We start from the raw sequence: 18,901 nt of genomic DNA on the forward strand, positions 1-18,901 counted from the left end.
GATATTAATATAATATAAAAACAATAGTAATAATAATGTTTGTGTTGTGTTAATGATAATGACAAAACTTAAATTTATGGGAGATTTTTGGTGAAATCACTTTATTGCTTCTTGTGTATGTATGTATATGCATACATACATATATAGTATATATATATATATATATATATATATATATATATATATATATATATATATATATATATATATATTAAGGGGCCTTTGCCGATCAGATATGATCTCACCCATGGGGCATCCTTGCCAACGGAGCTTCGTAGGATTGGGGTTTTAGTTTTACCATGGATGGGCCCTTCCCCCTCCTCAGCTCCGTCAGCTAGCCAAGAGATAGAATAACCTCAGCCATATGACCCTACAGCATGTGACGCCTGCCAGCCTGTGAAGAAATTCCAGAACAGTTTTCTGCCATTGATGGAAAACAGGAGGAGATCTCTTGAGACTCCAAAAAATCCATGGCAATTTCTCTGCTCACTGTTGATGAAATTCACAAACCAATCAATCCTTCGCTACAGACAGGAAGCTTCCAATCTCCTGTTCGCTATTGTCGCCAAACCATGTACAGTACCAAATTAGCTTTTTTTTGCCAAATTCCCGTTTTTACATGATGACTCCTTCGGAAAAAGTTTGCACAAATTGTTCACAAACATTATGGTGCCATTAATCTGACATTAATTCCAATAAACCCGCGTAACAATCGGTTCCTTTTTCAGATATAAAGATCGATTGGACCCTCTCTTGATCTCCAACGTGGTCTATAAGTATACTTGCCCTAAGTGTAACTCTGGGACATATGTCGGATCCACGAGGAGGTTACTGCGGGTCTGAATCGACTCTCATCGGGGATTATAAAGTTTCCGTACTGGCTGTAGGCTCTCCAATCCCGAACATTCTAATATAAGAAACCATTCACAAAAAATTGTAAAATATATATATGAAAGAAGCCAATTTCCGATTTCGATCATAGGCCAAGCAACAATGCATATGAACTGCCTATCCTAGAGTCATTATTTATTAAACAACTGGTTCCCCCAGTTAAATACCCAGACCTCCTCCACAAAACTGTACCTGAGCTAACTTTTATTTATGTTTTGTCCTTCTGTCTCTTGACCTTCTCGGCATAAGGTTGGTTAGCGGTCTTTGGTCTTTTTAATTTTTTGTTTTTTTGTTTTCGTTTCTGTATGTTTTTTTAATTGAGTTTGTAATTCATAAATGTTGAATTTTTAGAGTAATTTTTAAAGTAATTATTAATAATTTTATTTATTGTTTAACAGATTCCCTGAAGATGTAATAATGATATTACGAAATGTAGGAAATAAAGTATTGAAATGAATTACAACGTTTCCAATGGTCCACCTTTACGATGATGTGATATATATATATATATATATATATATATATATATATATATATATATATATATATATATATATATGTATATATATATATACATACATACATAAGCAACCGTAAAGGGATTTCACCGTAAATCTCCCATAAATTTAAGTTTTGTCATTATCATTAACACAACACAAATATTGTTATTATTATTATTATTATTATGCACAAAGCTTTCTCATACAAAATATTTCCAGATAAAAGAAGGAATAGCCTCTCTGACCCACACACACATATATATATATATATATATTTCTATATATATATATATATATATATATATATAGATATCAGTATATATATATATGTGTGTGTGTGTGTTGTGTGTGTGTGTGTGTGGAAATATTTTTGTGTGAGAAAGCTTTCTGCATAATAAGACTGATAATAATAATAATAATAATAAATAATATAATAAGAATAATAATAATAATAATACAATAATAATGTTAAAAAGGATGGCAGAATTAAGCGAGTTGATTTTTATATATTGTTTTTTCTATTTTGCCTTACATTCGCTTTTCAGGCTCAGCGATGTTTCTGAGTAAACTGGCCAATATTCATATTGGGAATTTTCAAAAAATTGTAAATGCTGAAGGAATCTTTTATTAGAACAGGATATCAGGTCCAGGTCAAGCATGGGTCGTCGTCAGTGCCGGTATTATTCCGTAAGTGTAGTTCAGTTCGTGCCAGGGTCGTCTTTGGTTTAAGGGCTGGTGTTGGTGCTGGTAATAGCTGGTATTACGTGACGTTTCGACCTTCTCGTAGGTCATCTTCGGACGAGTCGGTTGAAGAGACTGTAGCAAGAAAGTTTGCGGAACGGTATTTTTAGCGGCACGGACCTAGAGTTGCATTCTCATTGGTCGTGCCGGTCTTGGGCGAAGCCGTGGATCTCGCCTCGAAGGTCTCGGGGATTCTCTCGTGCGAGCGCCACAGTAGTGTGCCTAGGGGATGGAAAACGTCAGGAATTCCGTCTGTAGCAGGAATCGTATCACCTGTGGGGACTCCTGATTATCTGGCATCGTCGAGAGGTCGCTCGCTGCTCTCGGGCGGCGGTGGGAAGGAGAAACTTTTCTTGAGTATATTTAAGTTTGGTTTGGTCTCCTTACCTATATGAAGGGCTTCTTAGGAGGCGCAGACGTCGGCGGGGATCTTGTTGTCTGATCTATTATTATGATATTGGGATAATATCATTTCTTTTTATCCGTTTGTTATGAGCAGTCCTGGCGTGGTTGAATATGGCTCCTTCTTGGGCGTGGCAGGAGATTCGCTTGACAAACGCATGGAGGTCATACCGACGTATTTGCCGAGGCATCCTCGGACGGGGCATGTGTAACGGTAGAGACCACACTCGTCTCTTCAAGGATCCTGCAGGGGCCGCCGAAGGATTGTTTTCTCATCACCAGGCTGCTCGTCTTCTTCGTTTTATAATATATAATTATTTTAATATTTCTGTGTGGGTCGGCGGGGCTGACTTTTTCCTCGATGATCTTTTTGAGGGCTTGTTCGTCCTCCTTGTACCTCCGGTGGAAGTGCCCCTTGTAGAAAAGCTTGATGGGCTCTGCAACGTCCAGGGCGGGGTTACCTGGTAGTAACCAGGCATCCATACTTTCTTTATTGACTCATCAACAGCACGATTGGTGTGTCCGTTGTCGACGAGGACCTGGGCGGCGCGCTCCCACCTCACTGTGTGTGCCATTCCAGGAGGAGCAGTGTGAGAGGGCCCTCCTGACGAAGGCGCTGATGGTGGAGCGCTTCTACCTCTCAGGGCACTCACTCTCACCGTTCATGCACATTCCCAGGTTCGTCGGCTTCGTGTACACTCTCGTGTTGAATTCAGAATCTCGCTGTTCGACAAGGAGGGCGTCAAGGAAGGGGAGGCGGCGATCTTGGCAATGTTCAATCGTTAACGTGAGGAAGTGTGGTCGTGGAATGCACGTCGCAGCGCCTCTCTCTCATCCTGGGAGTCGGCGCAGACGAAGGTGTCATCAATGTAGCGCACGTACATCCTCGGTTTCCTGGAAATCTGGACGAACCCTCTGTTCGACGGTACCCATATAGAAATTGGCGAAAAGGACCCCAAGGGGAGATCCCATCGCCACGCCGTCAATCTGGGTGAACATATAGTTGCGGTGATCAGCAAAAGGGGCCTTCTTAGTGCAGATTTCCAGCAAGGGCTCGAAGGGCAGAAACATTAAAATAATATTATATTATAAAACGAAGAAGACGAGCAGCCTGGTGATGAGAAACAATCCTTCGGCGCCCTGCAGGATCCCTTGAAGAAGACGAGTGTGGTCTACCGTTACACATGCCCCGTCCGAGGATGCCTCGGCAAATACGTCGGTATGACCTCCACGCGTTTCTCCAAAGCGAATCTCCTGCCACCGCCAAGAAGGAGCCATATTCAACCACGTCAGGACTGCTCATAACAACGGATAAAAAAAGAAAATGATATTATCCCTAATATCATAATAACAGATCAGACAACAGATCCCCGACGTCTGCGCCTCCTAGAAGCCCTTCATATAGGTAAGGAGAAACCAAACTTAAATATAACTCAAGAAACGTTTCTCCTTCCCACCGCCGCCCGGAGAGCAGCGAGCGACCCCCCGACGATGCCAGATAATCAGGAGTCCCCACAGGATGATACGATTCCTGCTACAGACGGAATTCCTGTCGTTCATACCCAGGCACACTACTGTGGCGCTCGCACGAGAGAATCCCCGAGACCTTCGAGGCGAGATCCACGGCTTCGCCCAAGACCGGCCCGACCAATGAGAATGCAACTCTAGGTCCCGTGCCGCTATAAATACCGTTCCGCAAACTTTCTTGCTACAGTCTCTTCAAACGACTCGTCCGAAGATGACCTACGAGAGGTCGAACCGTCACGTAATACCAGCTATACCAGCACCAACACCAGCCTTAAACCAAAGACGACCCTGGTCCGAACTGAACTACGCTTACGGAATAATACCGGCACTGACGACGACCCCTGCTTGACCTGGACCTGATATCCTGTTCTAATAAAAGATTCCTTCAGCATTTACATTTTTGAAAATTCCAATATGAATATTGGCCAGTTACTCAGAAACATCGCTGAGCCTGAGAAGCGAATTGTAAGGAAAAATAGAAAAAACAATATATAAAATCAACTCGCTTAATTCTGCCATCCTTTTTAACAGTATTTGCCTAAAAGAGGGTCTTCTACCAAAATAATAATAATAATAATAATAATAATAATAATAATAATAATAATAATAATATTTGTGTTGTGTTAATGATAATGACAAAACTTAAATTTATGGGAGATTTTAGGTGAAATCACTTTACGGTTGCTTATGTATGTATGTATGTATATATATATAAATATATATGTTATATATATATTATATATGTATGTATATATACATACATATATATATATATATATATATATATATATATATATATATATATATATATATATATATCCTTTTTATAATGTATTTTACTTTTATTGTTCACAGACTGATGATGCACCGAGAATTGTGTGCGAAACGTTTTTAATAAACTATGGCCTTCTATTGATGTATTATGGTACCCCTGAAGTATTGTTATCTTCGCCGACTGGAGACTATATATATATATATATATATATATATATATATATATACATATATATATATATATATATATATATATATATATATATATATATAAGCGAATACCACAGGAAAATGATGGGCAGAAATCGAATCGCTTTCTCATTACTAGGAACGAATGAAATCCAGTTGGAAAGAAAACTAACAAAAAGATCAGAATACCAGACGGTAATTGTCAAAAGGGTAAAATCAAATAGATAATCCAGGATTATCGGATATCACTCGGTCACAAACCTAAGCATAGATTTAACCCTAACAGAAAACTACAACGTATCCATCTATATAGTCCAAACATTCATCTACAACTTTTTTCATTATGAAGGCATCGAGTTTAAATAAACCAAGACTTAAATTTAGAATATTTCCATTATCTGACTTAATGAAACAAGATTCAGTTATATTCTTTTTAACTGTCATTACACGGGATTAAGGCTCTTGCTTGACTCCAGTTAATAGGATGATCTAAATCTCTCATATGTACCAATAGTGCATTCGATATTTGGCCAGCTGTGTCTTCATCCACGTCATATAACACAGACGAACAATAGCATGCACAGTGAGCCTGCTATATCTGATGAGCTGCTTACATCTACGGAAAATATGCTTAAAAATGAGAATAATGAATTTGTTGCAGATGATGTGAAGCCCTCAAGTGCAGGTATAGAAACACTAAATGAACTAAACAGCACTTTGCTAGAGCACTTTGCTGTTAAGCAAATATGACGGTGATGTTCGTATAGGTTTGCAGAAGTTTACAAAGAAATTAAAAGTTAAAACGTCCAACCAGTTGATCCGCATATTATACAATGCTGCATCACCAGCTGTGGGTAAAGCAGGAGTTGGGCGTGGCAAAATACCATGTCAGCGTACTTCAGTGGCAAGGCGAATTATTGGCATGCCAAGAGGATCTACGCCTATTGGCAAAGGCAGAAAAAGAAAGGACAACTAGATTGCTTACAATGCAAAACGACAAAGGAACTTGCCCTATAATATTTCTAAGAATCAAGCTAATGCCAAGAGTCATGGTGCTGGTCACTGAGCTGCTTGTCTGAAATGAAGCTATATTAAGAAAAATTTTGTTGTTGTTGATGTACAGAGTAGTACTTTTTAGAGAGTAACTTCTCATCCACCACTGATTTAAGAAGTATATTTGGTGTATCACATACAGTATCTACTTTTATCTGGAAAATTTAATTAGTTTCATGTTCTTTGGTTTGAAGGGTGGAATTTACTATATAAATACCAATGTATGTTACACATAGATACAGGGTGTTCAACAGAAAACATGAAAGACAAATGTTAAAGGAAATTACGTTCCAATTGTCTTCCCTGCTGCACCTCAAGGAAGCATTTATGGACACATCCTCCAAGTGTTCCCAGTCACCCAGTTCATTTTGTGTACATGAATTCTGATTTTGTTTGTATTCATTGGTGGATCTCTAGAGGAAATGCAGGTGATGTTAGATTCTCAAGTAAGAGAGGTTGTGTTAGTTGAGCTTCACATTAATTCAAGAAGACCTGCATTTATTACTTCTACATTAGGAATGTGATAGCTTCTTTTTAAATGAGTACGTTCAGTCTTTTTTTACGCCATTTGGTGGTCACTTGTAATTTTACTGTTTAAAAGACTCTTGAGTCAGCAGACAAGAAATATCTCTGCTTTATGCTCTGTTTACTCTATTATGAAGGTTGTAGATCCTTTTCATTAAAATAATTGTGATACTTGGGAATATCAGCAGACCACGTTGATACATGGCAATAGAAGAAAATTGTTGCTCACAAACAAAGTTACTCATAACTGAAGGATCACTAGTATCATTTTCACATATGTGACATCATTTTATACATATACACAGTAACTTTGTGAACCATTATACATTTTGTTTCAAATAAGCCACATTTGAATGCCAATAAGGCTTTTATTATTTTTGTCATTCAATTGTAGATAGTTATGATAGAAAATAGGTTATTACTTATTACACTATTCTTTATGGTCATTTACTGCGTCAGAAGATGGGGGAGGAGTTGCGTCTAGTGTTGATGAAAGGAAGTGAGCTGAGTTATCAAAGTTTATCATGAAGGTTTCGGTGGTGCACATGGGAAGGGATAAGACTACCTATTGGAAGAATGACTGTTAAGTATTATTTTAAGGGCATCAAAGAACTTGTTAGTGATTATGTTTTAAATGTGACAAGTGCCAGAGAGCAAGTAATAAACCAGCAATGCAATTCCAGAGTTACATCCAGTCCCTGTTCTTGAAAAAGTTTGGTCCCAAGGAATGAAGTTGATATGACCCTTGCTCCGGAAAGAGAGGACACTGTTACACTGTAACAATGATGGAATACTTTACGAAATTTCCAGTTGCTTCACCTTTTAAACATAAATCTTCAGCAGAAGTTGCACAGTTCTTTTTAGATACCATATGTGAATTTGGCTGTATATAGAAACCTTGATCACCGACCAAGGGAGAGAATTTGTCGACAAACTTTTTGAAATCATAGGTGCTAAGTTACTAAACCATAGAATTGCTTCAGCCTATCATCTGCAAACAAATGAAATTGAGTAGTGATTCAATCAGACACTCGAAAGAACTCTAATCAACTGTGTTAATGAAAAACAAAACGGTTGGGATTTGCACATAAAGAGAATCCTATTCGGATATCGTACTTCGGTGTTATCCCTGATGTGTTTAGGCGAGAGCCCGTGCCTCCAATCTACCTAGATGCTAGGTCATACGAGGCGGTAGGAACTAGGGTAACGACAGCTAAGACTGTTAAAGAGCTAACAGAGTGATGTCAGAAAAAAAAAGACATCTGAAGAAAAAATCACCATGAATATTGTTAAAGCTCAAGAGAGACAAAAGAAGAACTAAGACGTAGGTACTTCTACAACGAAACAATTGAGGCCTCATTAGTATACTACTATTAAAAAAAAAGAGCAAAAATAGCCACCGAATGGGAGGAAAACTATAAACAAACTACATAGGCCCATGTGACGTTGTTGCTCTTGTAAGCAAAGGACGCGCGACGCGAAAAACTCGCGCACAAGTTTTTCGTGACGTAATCCCACTCGTCCACTTACACCTTGAGAGCAGAAAATGCGTCCCTTTTAAAGAACTAAAATTGCTTGAAATTGACTTGCCCGTCTGGGTATAAAAGATGCCTGCAGCCACCGCTCGTCCTCTTTCTTCTATCAGGCCTATTCAAATCCAGATCTCTTACGGGCAGAGTAGGGGCTGCACGCGCGTGTGAACACAACCATGAGGGGAAGTTACGAGCGACGCCATGTGACCATGAAATCTAGAAGTAAGTAACCGTTCTTTATTTTAGCCATTAGTGCTGTGGTCAAAGGGCCAAATTTTCATGATACCTTGCACAACTTTAGAACAAGATGAAATTGGTTTTATTTTGTTCCTAATGATGTCACCTTATAGGAAAATGGGGTTGTACTCTCGAAATTCACTTTTTACTGTGTGTTTTAACCCCTTAAGTTTTATACGTGCAAAAATAAGGAAATCGAACGAAAACGAGTCAGGTTTTTCTTTTATTAGCATCTAACTTTAAACAAAAATGAGATCTACTCAATACCTTATGTACATGTTATTTTTTAACATGTTTTGAATTATTATATTATTACAATCATTAATAGATCTGTTTTTTACCTATCAATGCCTAAAAGTAAATATTTCGACTTGTCAAATGTTGCACTTCTTGTGACAATAACATTTTGTAAAAAAAAAAAAAATATACATGCTTATTACTAAGCTTTCTTTACAACATACTGATAGGTAGAAAATTAATGATATACACAGAAATTAAAATGAGATCATAATTAACCATTAACTAGCACAGGTAGCCTATACAGAAATACAAGTTACATCGTCAATAAAAAGAGTTAACTTGCGGAACAAAATGAACAAATCAGATATCACTTGAGCAATTATTGTAAACAAACAAACAAAGTCTTGTTTTCCCAAGGTTAAAAAGCACAAATTTAGTTCAACATGGAGTGAGAGAAGAAAACTTCATGTCTTAGTTCACATCATAATTATTGTTGAAATCTCATTTCTCTGGTTAATAATTGATATTTGATGACAGGCACAGAGTAGAAAAAATACAAGTTACACCATCAATATAAGAGTCAGAGAAGTGGTTTTCAGGTTAATTGATCATTTTAGCAAATTAAACAAATAATTAACAAGATACATATTCACTTACAAATAAAGATTTTCTTGCTCTTTTTTAAGCAAATCTGCAGAAAATTAGCTTAAACAAGGAATACGACATGTATAAAATAGTAACCTCAATTTCCACATAATTATTGTCAAAATTCTATTTCCCAAGGTAAAAGTTAACCCTAAATGACTAGCAGATGTGATTAGAAATACAAGTATCAACTTAATGGTTAACTCTAAATGACTAACAGAGGTAAGAAGGAGTACAAGTTACATCATCAATAAAATAGTGAATTTGCAAAAAGGTAAGGTAATTTCAGGTTGTGTTCTTTTTTTTCTCAAACAAAATAAATTATCCATACATTTGATACTTACTAATAAATAAATGAAGTATTATCTAAGTTTATCAGTAGAAATATAATTTCATAAAAATAATGAGCCTGGTCTAAGAATTCCAACGTTGGTTGACATCAAATTCAAATCATCATCAAAATCTCTCTCACTTCCAATACCCTCAACATTTTGTTCCTTCTTATTGAATGGATTATCCCACTACTAAGATGAACAGGGACAGACCTCTATACACTCTAGACTAGCTAGTCTGCACTGACACTTACGTATGTCCTTTTCAACATTTGTCTGTGCAGTACAAATGGGTAATTTCCCTCAATTCTACTGGAGCAGATTCACTTTTATACAGAATAGGTTGAAGTCCATTGATGTTATCTACATTTCATCCATTTCCAATAGGGTCAGGTATTTCAGGTCTAGCCAAGTGACTCTGACACCATATCATAGTCTGATACCTGGCACGAAGAGCATGTTGCTCAAAGGCATCTTCTGTTGGTGGCTGGCGGCTGTGATGCAGGTTTGTCAGTGGTAACTGCAAGATGATATCTCAATTCATTTAATGATGTTTGGCTTTTGGCTTTCTTATCAACATACAAAACAAAATTCATTGAAACTCTCAGAAACAAATACAGATCTTTGAGATGGCTCAAACATTGTAATGCTTTAGCATTTATTTATGAGAACAGAATAGGCTGTACGCTTTCCCAATTTGTAGATTGCAGAGGTGTTGTCACACCCAGAAAGAGCATGGACTGCAGGTAGAATTTTACATATATCTGGGCCAAGATTACTGGCTATCTCATGAACTGGAATGTAGCGTTCCCTTGTAATGTCTGGTCCTGAATCTCCACAATGCATATAAACTTCGAGAGAAAGCATACCTAGAACCCAGTAGTACATAAGCTGCACTAAGACGTCTGTATCATCACTTCTCATAATGAGCCTTGACTTGAGAGGTTCATTGCATGCAACAGAAACCGTGTGTCTGCTTCTTCGTGAGAACATTTTCGTTCATCAATGGCAGACATCATTCAGGACTTTTACTACCTCTCATTTTTGAAGCTCCAGCCAAAATTATTGACTTTCCAGTAGGCAGCATCTCATTAACACATGTGCAAATATAATCAGAAATAAATGGAGCCAGACCAGCTTTATTTGAACCGGATTTTAAAAAGCATCGGTAATTGGGTACAACTCTATTTCCATGAATGAGAAAGGTGATGCAAGAATCGGTGGTTCCACGACCATCTTTCTCAAATGATTTTATGGTGAACTCTTTGTCATGTCCATCAAACACAACTGTCACAACATCAACATTCATATCCTTATTGCTCAAAATTCTGATGAGTCTCTTCAGCACTGTCTTCCCAAGATCATTGAAGGATTTAAAATGGTTTTCATTTAAACTCTGAATCATCGCCATACCATCAATGAGGTAGGCATCTATATTAGATGTGGGTGATGTCTGTGGAAGAACGAAAACTTCACTTCCGTTCTCTTCCAGTTTAGCAGCAAAATCAGATTTTTTGGTCTTCCTCATTTTTCCATCATCATGAAATATTGAAGAGGCAACTGCTGCCAGCTCAAATTTTAAGATATGCAAATCAATGTAGGAATAAAACCTGTGGGTCAATCTGTAATTTTTCCCCTGTCATTTGAGAGATATTTCTTCGTGGTAGAGAATGTTAAAAGGGGTATCTTCTTGATTGGCTCCCAGTAACTTATATTTTTTCCACTATTCTTTCTTTGATAAAATTCTCCGTTATTGATACTCCTATCTCTAGCCCTTCCATTAAGGACTTTTCTACTTCTTCACTTGCTTCTAGGCCAGTGGTTACGTTCACTAATTTTGTTGGCACGGTATCAGTATCAAAAGGGTTCTGACATTGATCAGGTATAAATTCTTTTATCCTTGTGACATCATTTTGATCCTTACTTCGGTGAGCTGCGCCAACTTCTTCATGGCTTTTCTTGAATTTAGGTGTCTGACACATTGACTTGAAGCTTTGCGAATATTCTCCAGTCACACATCTAGTAAGGAGCCAGCGCATCAAGCACCTTTTCTCGACGTGAAACCAATAATGCCACCTCTGCTTTTTGCTTCATGGTTGATACTTTGTTCCAATGCTTGGTCAGATGGGACACAATTAAAATTCTTGTCAATAACTACTCAACAATGCATATTCTTTAGTATTTGGAGCAAGAAAACAGAAATACAATAAAAATTTGTATTTTCAATTTTTCGTGTGGTGGTGAAAAACAAATGGTCAATTTCCCTTATCAAAGCTGAATTTCACGAGTACAACCTCCATATTCTTATATTAGAGACCCTAAATAACAAATTAAACCATATTTTGCTTTGTTCTAATGTAGTGCAAGGTATCTGCATTTTAAGCCTCTTTTTTGGCCCTCTGCCACTGCACTACATCGTTGGGCTAGTGTTTTAGAATCGTGATAATCATTGCCAAATTCTTACTACATTTTGAGTGATTTTTCATACTTTTAAGTGGTCGCGTGACCACTCTGAGTTTTTTTTTCGTTTTTTTTATGAGTAATACGTCCCCGTTATTCATGAGTCACTTTTTTGTCATATCTTAAATTCATAAAGCTTTATTTTTGTAATAAAATTGTAAAAATCTCATCGACTATTTCTCCTGTTACCATCGTGCAAGGGGTGGAACTTAGCCGTTCAGGCAGGTTTATCCGCCTCACAACATCGACTACCGGTGTTCAAATCGTGGATTTATATTCACGACAACGCGCAAAACTGAAAAATGTTGCATCAAATAAAGAACCAAAAGAACTTGTACCTACCACCACCGAACAAAATGACACGAACGGTTTTAGGGAAGAAGATGACATCACTGTACGTAGCAGAACCGTGCAACGCATCTGTGAATGAGCAGCAATACCCTGAAAAAACGAGAGAACTACCCACATATTCCAGCTGAAGAGAAAGTAATTTTTTCTCATGTTTGCAGATGAGGAAGCTGTCAGAAAGGTGAAAGCAGAAGGAAAACAATTCACAGAAGATGAAATAGAGACAAAGCCAGAGAAGCTGGCGTGCGTGTCATGAAAAGACAAGCACTTAAAGGTGTGCAAGTTCATGGATGAAGATGCAATTACAACGGTTCATGCAGCACTTAAAGATAAGGAGTTTGGTGCCATTCGTAACATTACTCACACTCGACCAATTCGTGTTCATCTCATCTGCTGTAAGTCTTGTACATTCTTGACATATCCATGAACCAGGAATGTCGTGCTCTTTTGCCTTAAACAACACAAAATTATAAGACCTCGCGGAGTTGTCTTAAGTGTAATCCAGTCCTGCAATTAAAAAGACAAAAGATAAATTAACGGTCCTTATAAATAAGCGATTTTTAATTGCGTTTTAAATCTTTATTACAGCTACCCTTCCAATAAAGACCTTTTTTTTTAACCATTAGCTATCCTGATAATCTGATAATGACATGTACAATGAGACATCACCATTATTCTACCAGAAACTGCTTTTGACTCCAACATAGACAATAATAAAATAGTATCAGTAACCAATTGACGGACGACATGGTTTAACATTATGATGTGCTGTCTACATATTATGCTATCGGTACCCTGCCATATAAATTCAACACTTTAATACTTCACCAGTACAGTAAATCACGAGACTACATAAACTAATATAATTCTGATGTAGAAAAAATTCCTATGATTTAGTCAAACTTAGTTGATTATGTAATTCGTTAACATAATTTTTATGCAAGAGGAGTAGAAAATGGCCAACTATATTCATTGTCGTCGTTTCTTGTATTGGTAATGACTTTTTATGTATGCTGTTATTACTGTTCTTATTGTTATACTAGTCAATTATGAATTCAGTTGTTTTATAAACGGCCGACAAGTAGTCAGCTTTTTTCATTAATGTATGTAATGAAGTTATTAGGCAATTCCTTTCATTCTTTTGACTTAAATTGTTGGGGTGTTGAGTAACTAAGTGAACTGGACGAACATTGTTTGTTTGTAATATCCTTATTACAAATAATTTTGTATATTTATTTTCTTTACTTTGCTTTTGTGAGGGCTTTCTTGCCCAATTGTTTTGTGCCAAATAATACTTTGTGGTTCTACACAAAATCACGTGCTTACGTTTGTAATTTCTTAGCACACACACACACACACACACATACATACACACACACACACACACACACACACACACATATATATATATATATATATATATATATATACATATATATATATATATATATATATATATATATATATATATATTATATATGTATATATATATATATATATATATATATATATATATATATATATATATATATATATATATATATATACACACACACACACACACACACACACACACACACACACACACATATATATATATATATATATATATATATCAGAATAGACAAGATATGCTAAGTGACATAAGGTAAATGCGAAATTTTGACAGACCCTACATAATAATCAGAGAAATGTGATTTTTAAGCATTGGGTGGGTGCCTTTCACTAGACGCAAGGCCCGTAGGTATTGTTTTACAAACACAAATACATTAATTCTGTTGAAAAAACTTATCAACTTTTCTGATCTAGATTTAATTTATTAGAGATGATTAAATATTTTAATTGAACAGGAATTGTTAGCAAATGATTCAATTCTTAGTAGTTTTTCCCAGAGGAAGTCTAAATCTGACTGAACAGAATTGCACCACATGTGTTGTCCGAGTAAAACGCACCGATTCATGTTTTGGTTGTAGGTTAGAAAAATGGCAAGACTATGGAGTGGAAAATTGTTCATTCAGCGACACAATGTAATTCTACAGCAAGTTCGAAACAAGTGGATAAATAAGATCAAAGTTGACATTTATCCGAGTCTAGAGGAGAGATTAGCCGGTGAGTCTTCTCATACAATAGGTACTACTAATAGGCTACCTAGGTAGTTATCGTCAGGTAGGCCAGACCGACTTACCTACCTAGGTACCTAGTATCTAGGTAGGTAGGTAGCTAAAATCGTAGGTAGTAGGTAGGCACTGATTAGGTAGCTACCTATCGGGCCGGTTTGTAGGTAAATACCGCAGTGGAGCCATCGTTATCGCGTGGCTCAGCCTTATTCACTATAGGTATTTTAATTACTACATCTTCAAGCATACCATCCAAAAGATTGAAGTTTCGTCAACATAATGTGGTATACTAGGGTAAACAACAGACTGGACTGGCCAACCCACTGACTACCGCGTTTGTGGCCACCCTCCAGAAAAGTACTTTAACACGTCCTGACACCGGAGATGGTCATCAGTCACGAGTTGTTGGTGGTCAGAGAAGGAGCTCAAGATCTCTACTCTCCTTTCGGAGTAATTTCTCCAAAGTTAGAAATTAAGGTCATATTTTTAATATTTAAGCAGAGGGTAAGGAAAAGGATGGCCAACGCAATGCCCACAACCCCATAACGCTTTCGAAGTTTTTACTTACAACTCCAAATATTTTGAAGATTGACGCCATCTCGATGTTTGCGGAGTCGCTTGTGTCAACAAACTCCCATTTCCTGTGCTGGGGGTAAAAAAAAAAAAAAAAACTAAAAAAAAAAAAATCCGCACACCACTTGTACCCATAGATGCTGGGGCACTTTCATCACAACAATCGTAAACATGTCCCCTTACCGGACGTTTTTAAGGAGACTACGGTTTTGGTAGAAGACGAAGCGTGCACTAGATAATTATTTAAATAAATAGTAAAACATCAATATTTTACTTATTTATGATGAATAATTTGAAAATATTCATTATTGAAAAAGTAACTCTATTCCTGACTCAAATTTAAGTAATTATTTTTCGGAATTAGAACTTTTTTTAACTCCTGTATTATGATACCTATCATGACATCTTAACTTTCGTACCAATTGTAAATGAATTGCTATACTCAACTTTCTTGCAGAACAGTTTACCAGTTATTCATGCAGATTGTTATCAGCTATTCATGTAATTGCTATAATCGTAATGCGCTAATCATATATCTTTATTATTTACTTTATGGATATATGAAGATGTTTTACTGCCAGATTACCGCTGTAGTGTGACGCAATAACTTTCGCTCCCTGGGCCTCTTGTCTGTTTTCGCACTATAAGAAATTAATGGGGCCGAATTTGCAATGACCAGAAAAGTCGTTAAAAGAAAGGAAATTAGCATTGAGAAGCATATGTTTGATTGAGAAAAATACAAATTATTTATACAATAGCTTAGGTTGTAAAAAATACTTGATTACAAAAACTGATTGACAATAAGCAGCATACTACTATGGGTTTCAGAGACAGTGCAAGCTTTTGGGCAATATTTCTGTAATGAACACTTGTATCAGAGCGAGATTTTGCTATAGTGTTTTGTTCCGACACGGCATACAAACCTTCGGTCCTTTTACAATAGGAAGGTACTAGCGGCAGCTGGATAGGTCGTAAGCTTTCGAACAAGGGTTCGGTAGGTTAACTGCTTGTCCGACAGGCGCGCGCGCGCGACTGGAGGTAAACAAATCACTTTTGCTTTCGGCCTGCTGGCGTGTGGACGTGTATCATCGCTCTCCTGCCCGCTTCATCGTCGTTTGCTTTCGCATGATTGTGTTTTTCTTTTTCTATGTATCTAGTGAAACTGAATTGTGAAGTAAACAAAATCATTTCAATTGAATTCAATTGTGAATTAAAGGATCTTTGTTTCACAAACGCCCTCCGATTACCCGAGTGCCGGGACTGAACGGGCGTAATTGCGGGAATTCATTTTCCCAGAATGATCCTCGTATTGTGTATGCTCGGTGCCGAGGGCGGGAGCGCTCGCTCCGAGCGTATATTGGGTTGGAAATGTAGTAGATGAAAATCGTAAGTAAGTGCTCTTTTCATTTATATTTTTTTGACCGTATGCCCAGTGCCATTTCCCGAACGAATGCGCTCGGCACGGAAACTCATTTCAGTATGAAGTGGAATCGCAAGTACAGTATTCTTTTTCATTTTCATATATTATTTTTTTATTGTAGCAATACTCATTTTGGATCAGTTTCCGAGCTTACCCGGAGATTGATCCTTCCCCCTTTTTATTTTGAATGAAGTGAAATCGCAAGTGCAGTTCTTTTTCATTTTCATTTTTTTATTGAGATTGCTTGTTGACTGGGATCAATGTTCCGCTATTCACGGGAATTGATCCTTCCCCTTTTTATTTGTATGAAGTGAAATCGCAAGCGCAGTAGTCTTTTCATTTTCATATATTTTGTTGATTGCATCAATTCATTATGGATCAAGGTTTCCAGAAACCTTGATCCATAAAGGTAAGGAATAAAACCTTTCACCCTTGCGCTCGGTACCGAGGGCGCAAATGCGCTCGATCCGAGTTCTTATTCATTGTGAAGTGAATCGGTTTTGCAAGATGCATTTTCATTTTGGTTCCTTATTATTGATTGCATCAATATTATTTGGTTCAAGTTCCGCTCAGTCAGGGAATTGATCCTTATGCCTTGTATTCGTGCCGATGGCACGATTGCTCTAGGGCTCTTATATTGTTGTTGGGTATATGGGTACTGTGCGGGGTGGGGAACGAGACACCCCCCCCCGCTCAGTTCCCACAGATGGCTCTTCCCCTTGGGGGGGGGGAGGTTTATCGGCGTTCTTCTCCTCGCCCGATCCGTCAGAGCGCGGGGGAGGGCGCTCGGTGCCCGATGTACAATTGTATTAGGGGTCTTCCACTCGTTCGGGAGGGATCAAACGCACGAGGGGATTTCCCCCCCATTAATCGATACTACTATTATTTCCGCAGGTGCTACTACTGACGAGCGTGGACCTTGTTGAGGTGTGGGCGTCCTTCCAATTGCAGGGCAGTGCTGGTGTCCAGGGGCTGCGGTTCTATGTCTGGGCCTACTGCGGTCACCCATGCAGTGGTGACCACGCAAACCAGGTGACGACGCCCTCCTCACCTGGTATACTCGCCTCACGTGGTAACAGTCTTGCCTACAGCCGCTGTGAAATGCCGTTCGCCGTACCGAGAGGGGGGCGTGCCGCCGCCGCTCGTGGTTGCCGCGCTGCAGCGACCACACTCCCGCTGCCCTAGAACTCGCCCCTGGACCTGCCGCTGGTACCAGGATGTTGCTGGCTGCTGCTCCACTTCCTGTGTTTCCGGTGCTGCCTGCCGTACCTGCCGATTCTGGGCTGACTGTCCATGCAGTTGCTGCGCTGGCTGTCCCTGCCGTTGCTGCGCTGGCTGTTCCTGCCGTTGCTGCGCTGGCTGTCCCTACCGATGCTGTGCTGGCCGTGCCTGCTGTTCCTGGGATGCCCATACCTGCTGATGTCGTCCCTGTTCGTGGTGGTACTACCCCAGACTTTGGTCTGTCCCTGTACAGGTGCGTCCGGGCCCTGTGGGCGGCTTCGGCTACAGCAGCCCCGGCTCCGCCCTGGATAGCAGATCTTACGTCTGTCCTGAGCTGACGAAGAAGAGGAGGAAGGTGTCGTGGTCGTCGTCTTCATCTTCTTCATCGTCGTCGGCCGCCGCCTCTTCCCCTTCGACTTCTAAGGCTTTACAGCCGAGGAAGAAGAAGGTCGCCTCCTCCCTTCCTAAGAAGCTTCCGTCGGGAGCTTCTCGGCGAACCCATTCTCACCATCGGTGGGACGGAGGGTCACCCTTTTCCCTTCCAGCTGGTCCTCCTGCTCCTTCGGGAGCGGGGCCCGTCTCTTCTTCCGCAAGGAAGAAGACTACGGGGACCAGAGGGGTACCGGCTAACACCGGTACTTCCTCGCCTGGTGTCAGTGGTTCTGCCACTGCATCAGGGTCCGTCTCGGCCTCTCGTTCGCGGGAAGTACCGAGTGTACGGTCGCCTACCAGCGACCGTGCAGCCAGGAACCAGACCTCTGAGTCCGCTCAGCGTCAGGTTCACGGCACGGGGCGGAAGACTGGTGACAGCCGCTCATGCGACTCTCACCAGACCAGCTCTCACTCTCGCGGTGAACAGTGGCTACCCGGGGACGTGACGGTCCACGACCGACCACGGGCTGAGAGGCTGGGAAGATGGTCCTCCCGTTCGCCGGCACCAGCCACGGCTGGTACCAGCGAACTGACGCACGTGAGGATACGCACGATCTCACCGTGGCAGTGGAGCTCGCCGGTCGCCTGACCGTCGCTCTCACAGAGAGCGATCGGGTACGGCGACCAGCACCAGTCTCTGACACAGAGACCGGGGCCGCTGTTCTCGGTCCAGCCGTTCTCCACAGCGAGACGGCTCGACTAGGTCTGCAGCTCGATCGCCACCGCGGGTTGACGATCGCCT

At 39.5% G+C, this 18,901-nt stretch overlaps 1 protein-coding gene across 2 annotated transcripts in view; it reads left to right on the plus strand.

Annotated features, from left to right (window-relative positions):
- The first annotated feature begins 8,295 nt into the window (after positions 1-8,295).
- LOC135226977 (large ribosomal subunit protein mL38-like) overlaps positions 8,296-18,901 on the plus strand; it is a 70,460-nt gene continuing 59,854 nt past the window's right edge. Inside the window, exon 1 of one of the 2 annotated variants that reach the window (XM_064266681.1) lies at positions 8,296-8,356. In XM_064266681.1, the coding sequence (XP_064122751.1) occupies positions 8,311-8,356 (46 nt within the window). In that variant the 5' untranslated portion in view covers positions 8,296-8,310. Of the gene's footprint in view, positions 8,357-14,319; positions 14,506-18,901 lie in introns of those variants that run through there. The other variant, XM_064266680.1, reaches the window with a different exon arrangement.

Source organism: Macrobrachium nipponense, chromosome 15, assembly GCF_015104395.2.
Source record: "Macrobrachium nipponense isolate FS-2020 chromosome 15, ASM1510439v2, whole genome shotgun sequence".
NCBI classification, from domain to species: Eukaryota; Metazoa; Arthropoda; class Malacostraca; order Decapoda; family Palaemonidae; genus Macrobrachium; species Macrobrachium nipponense.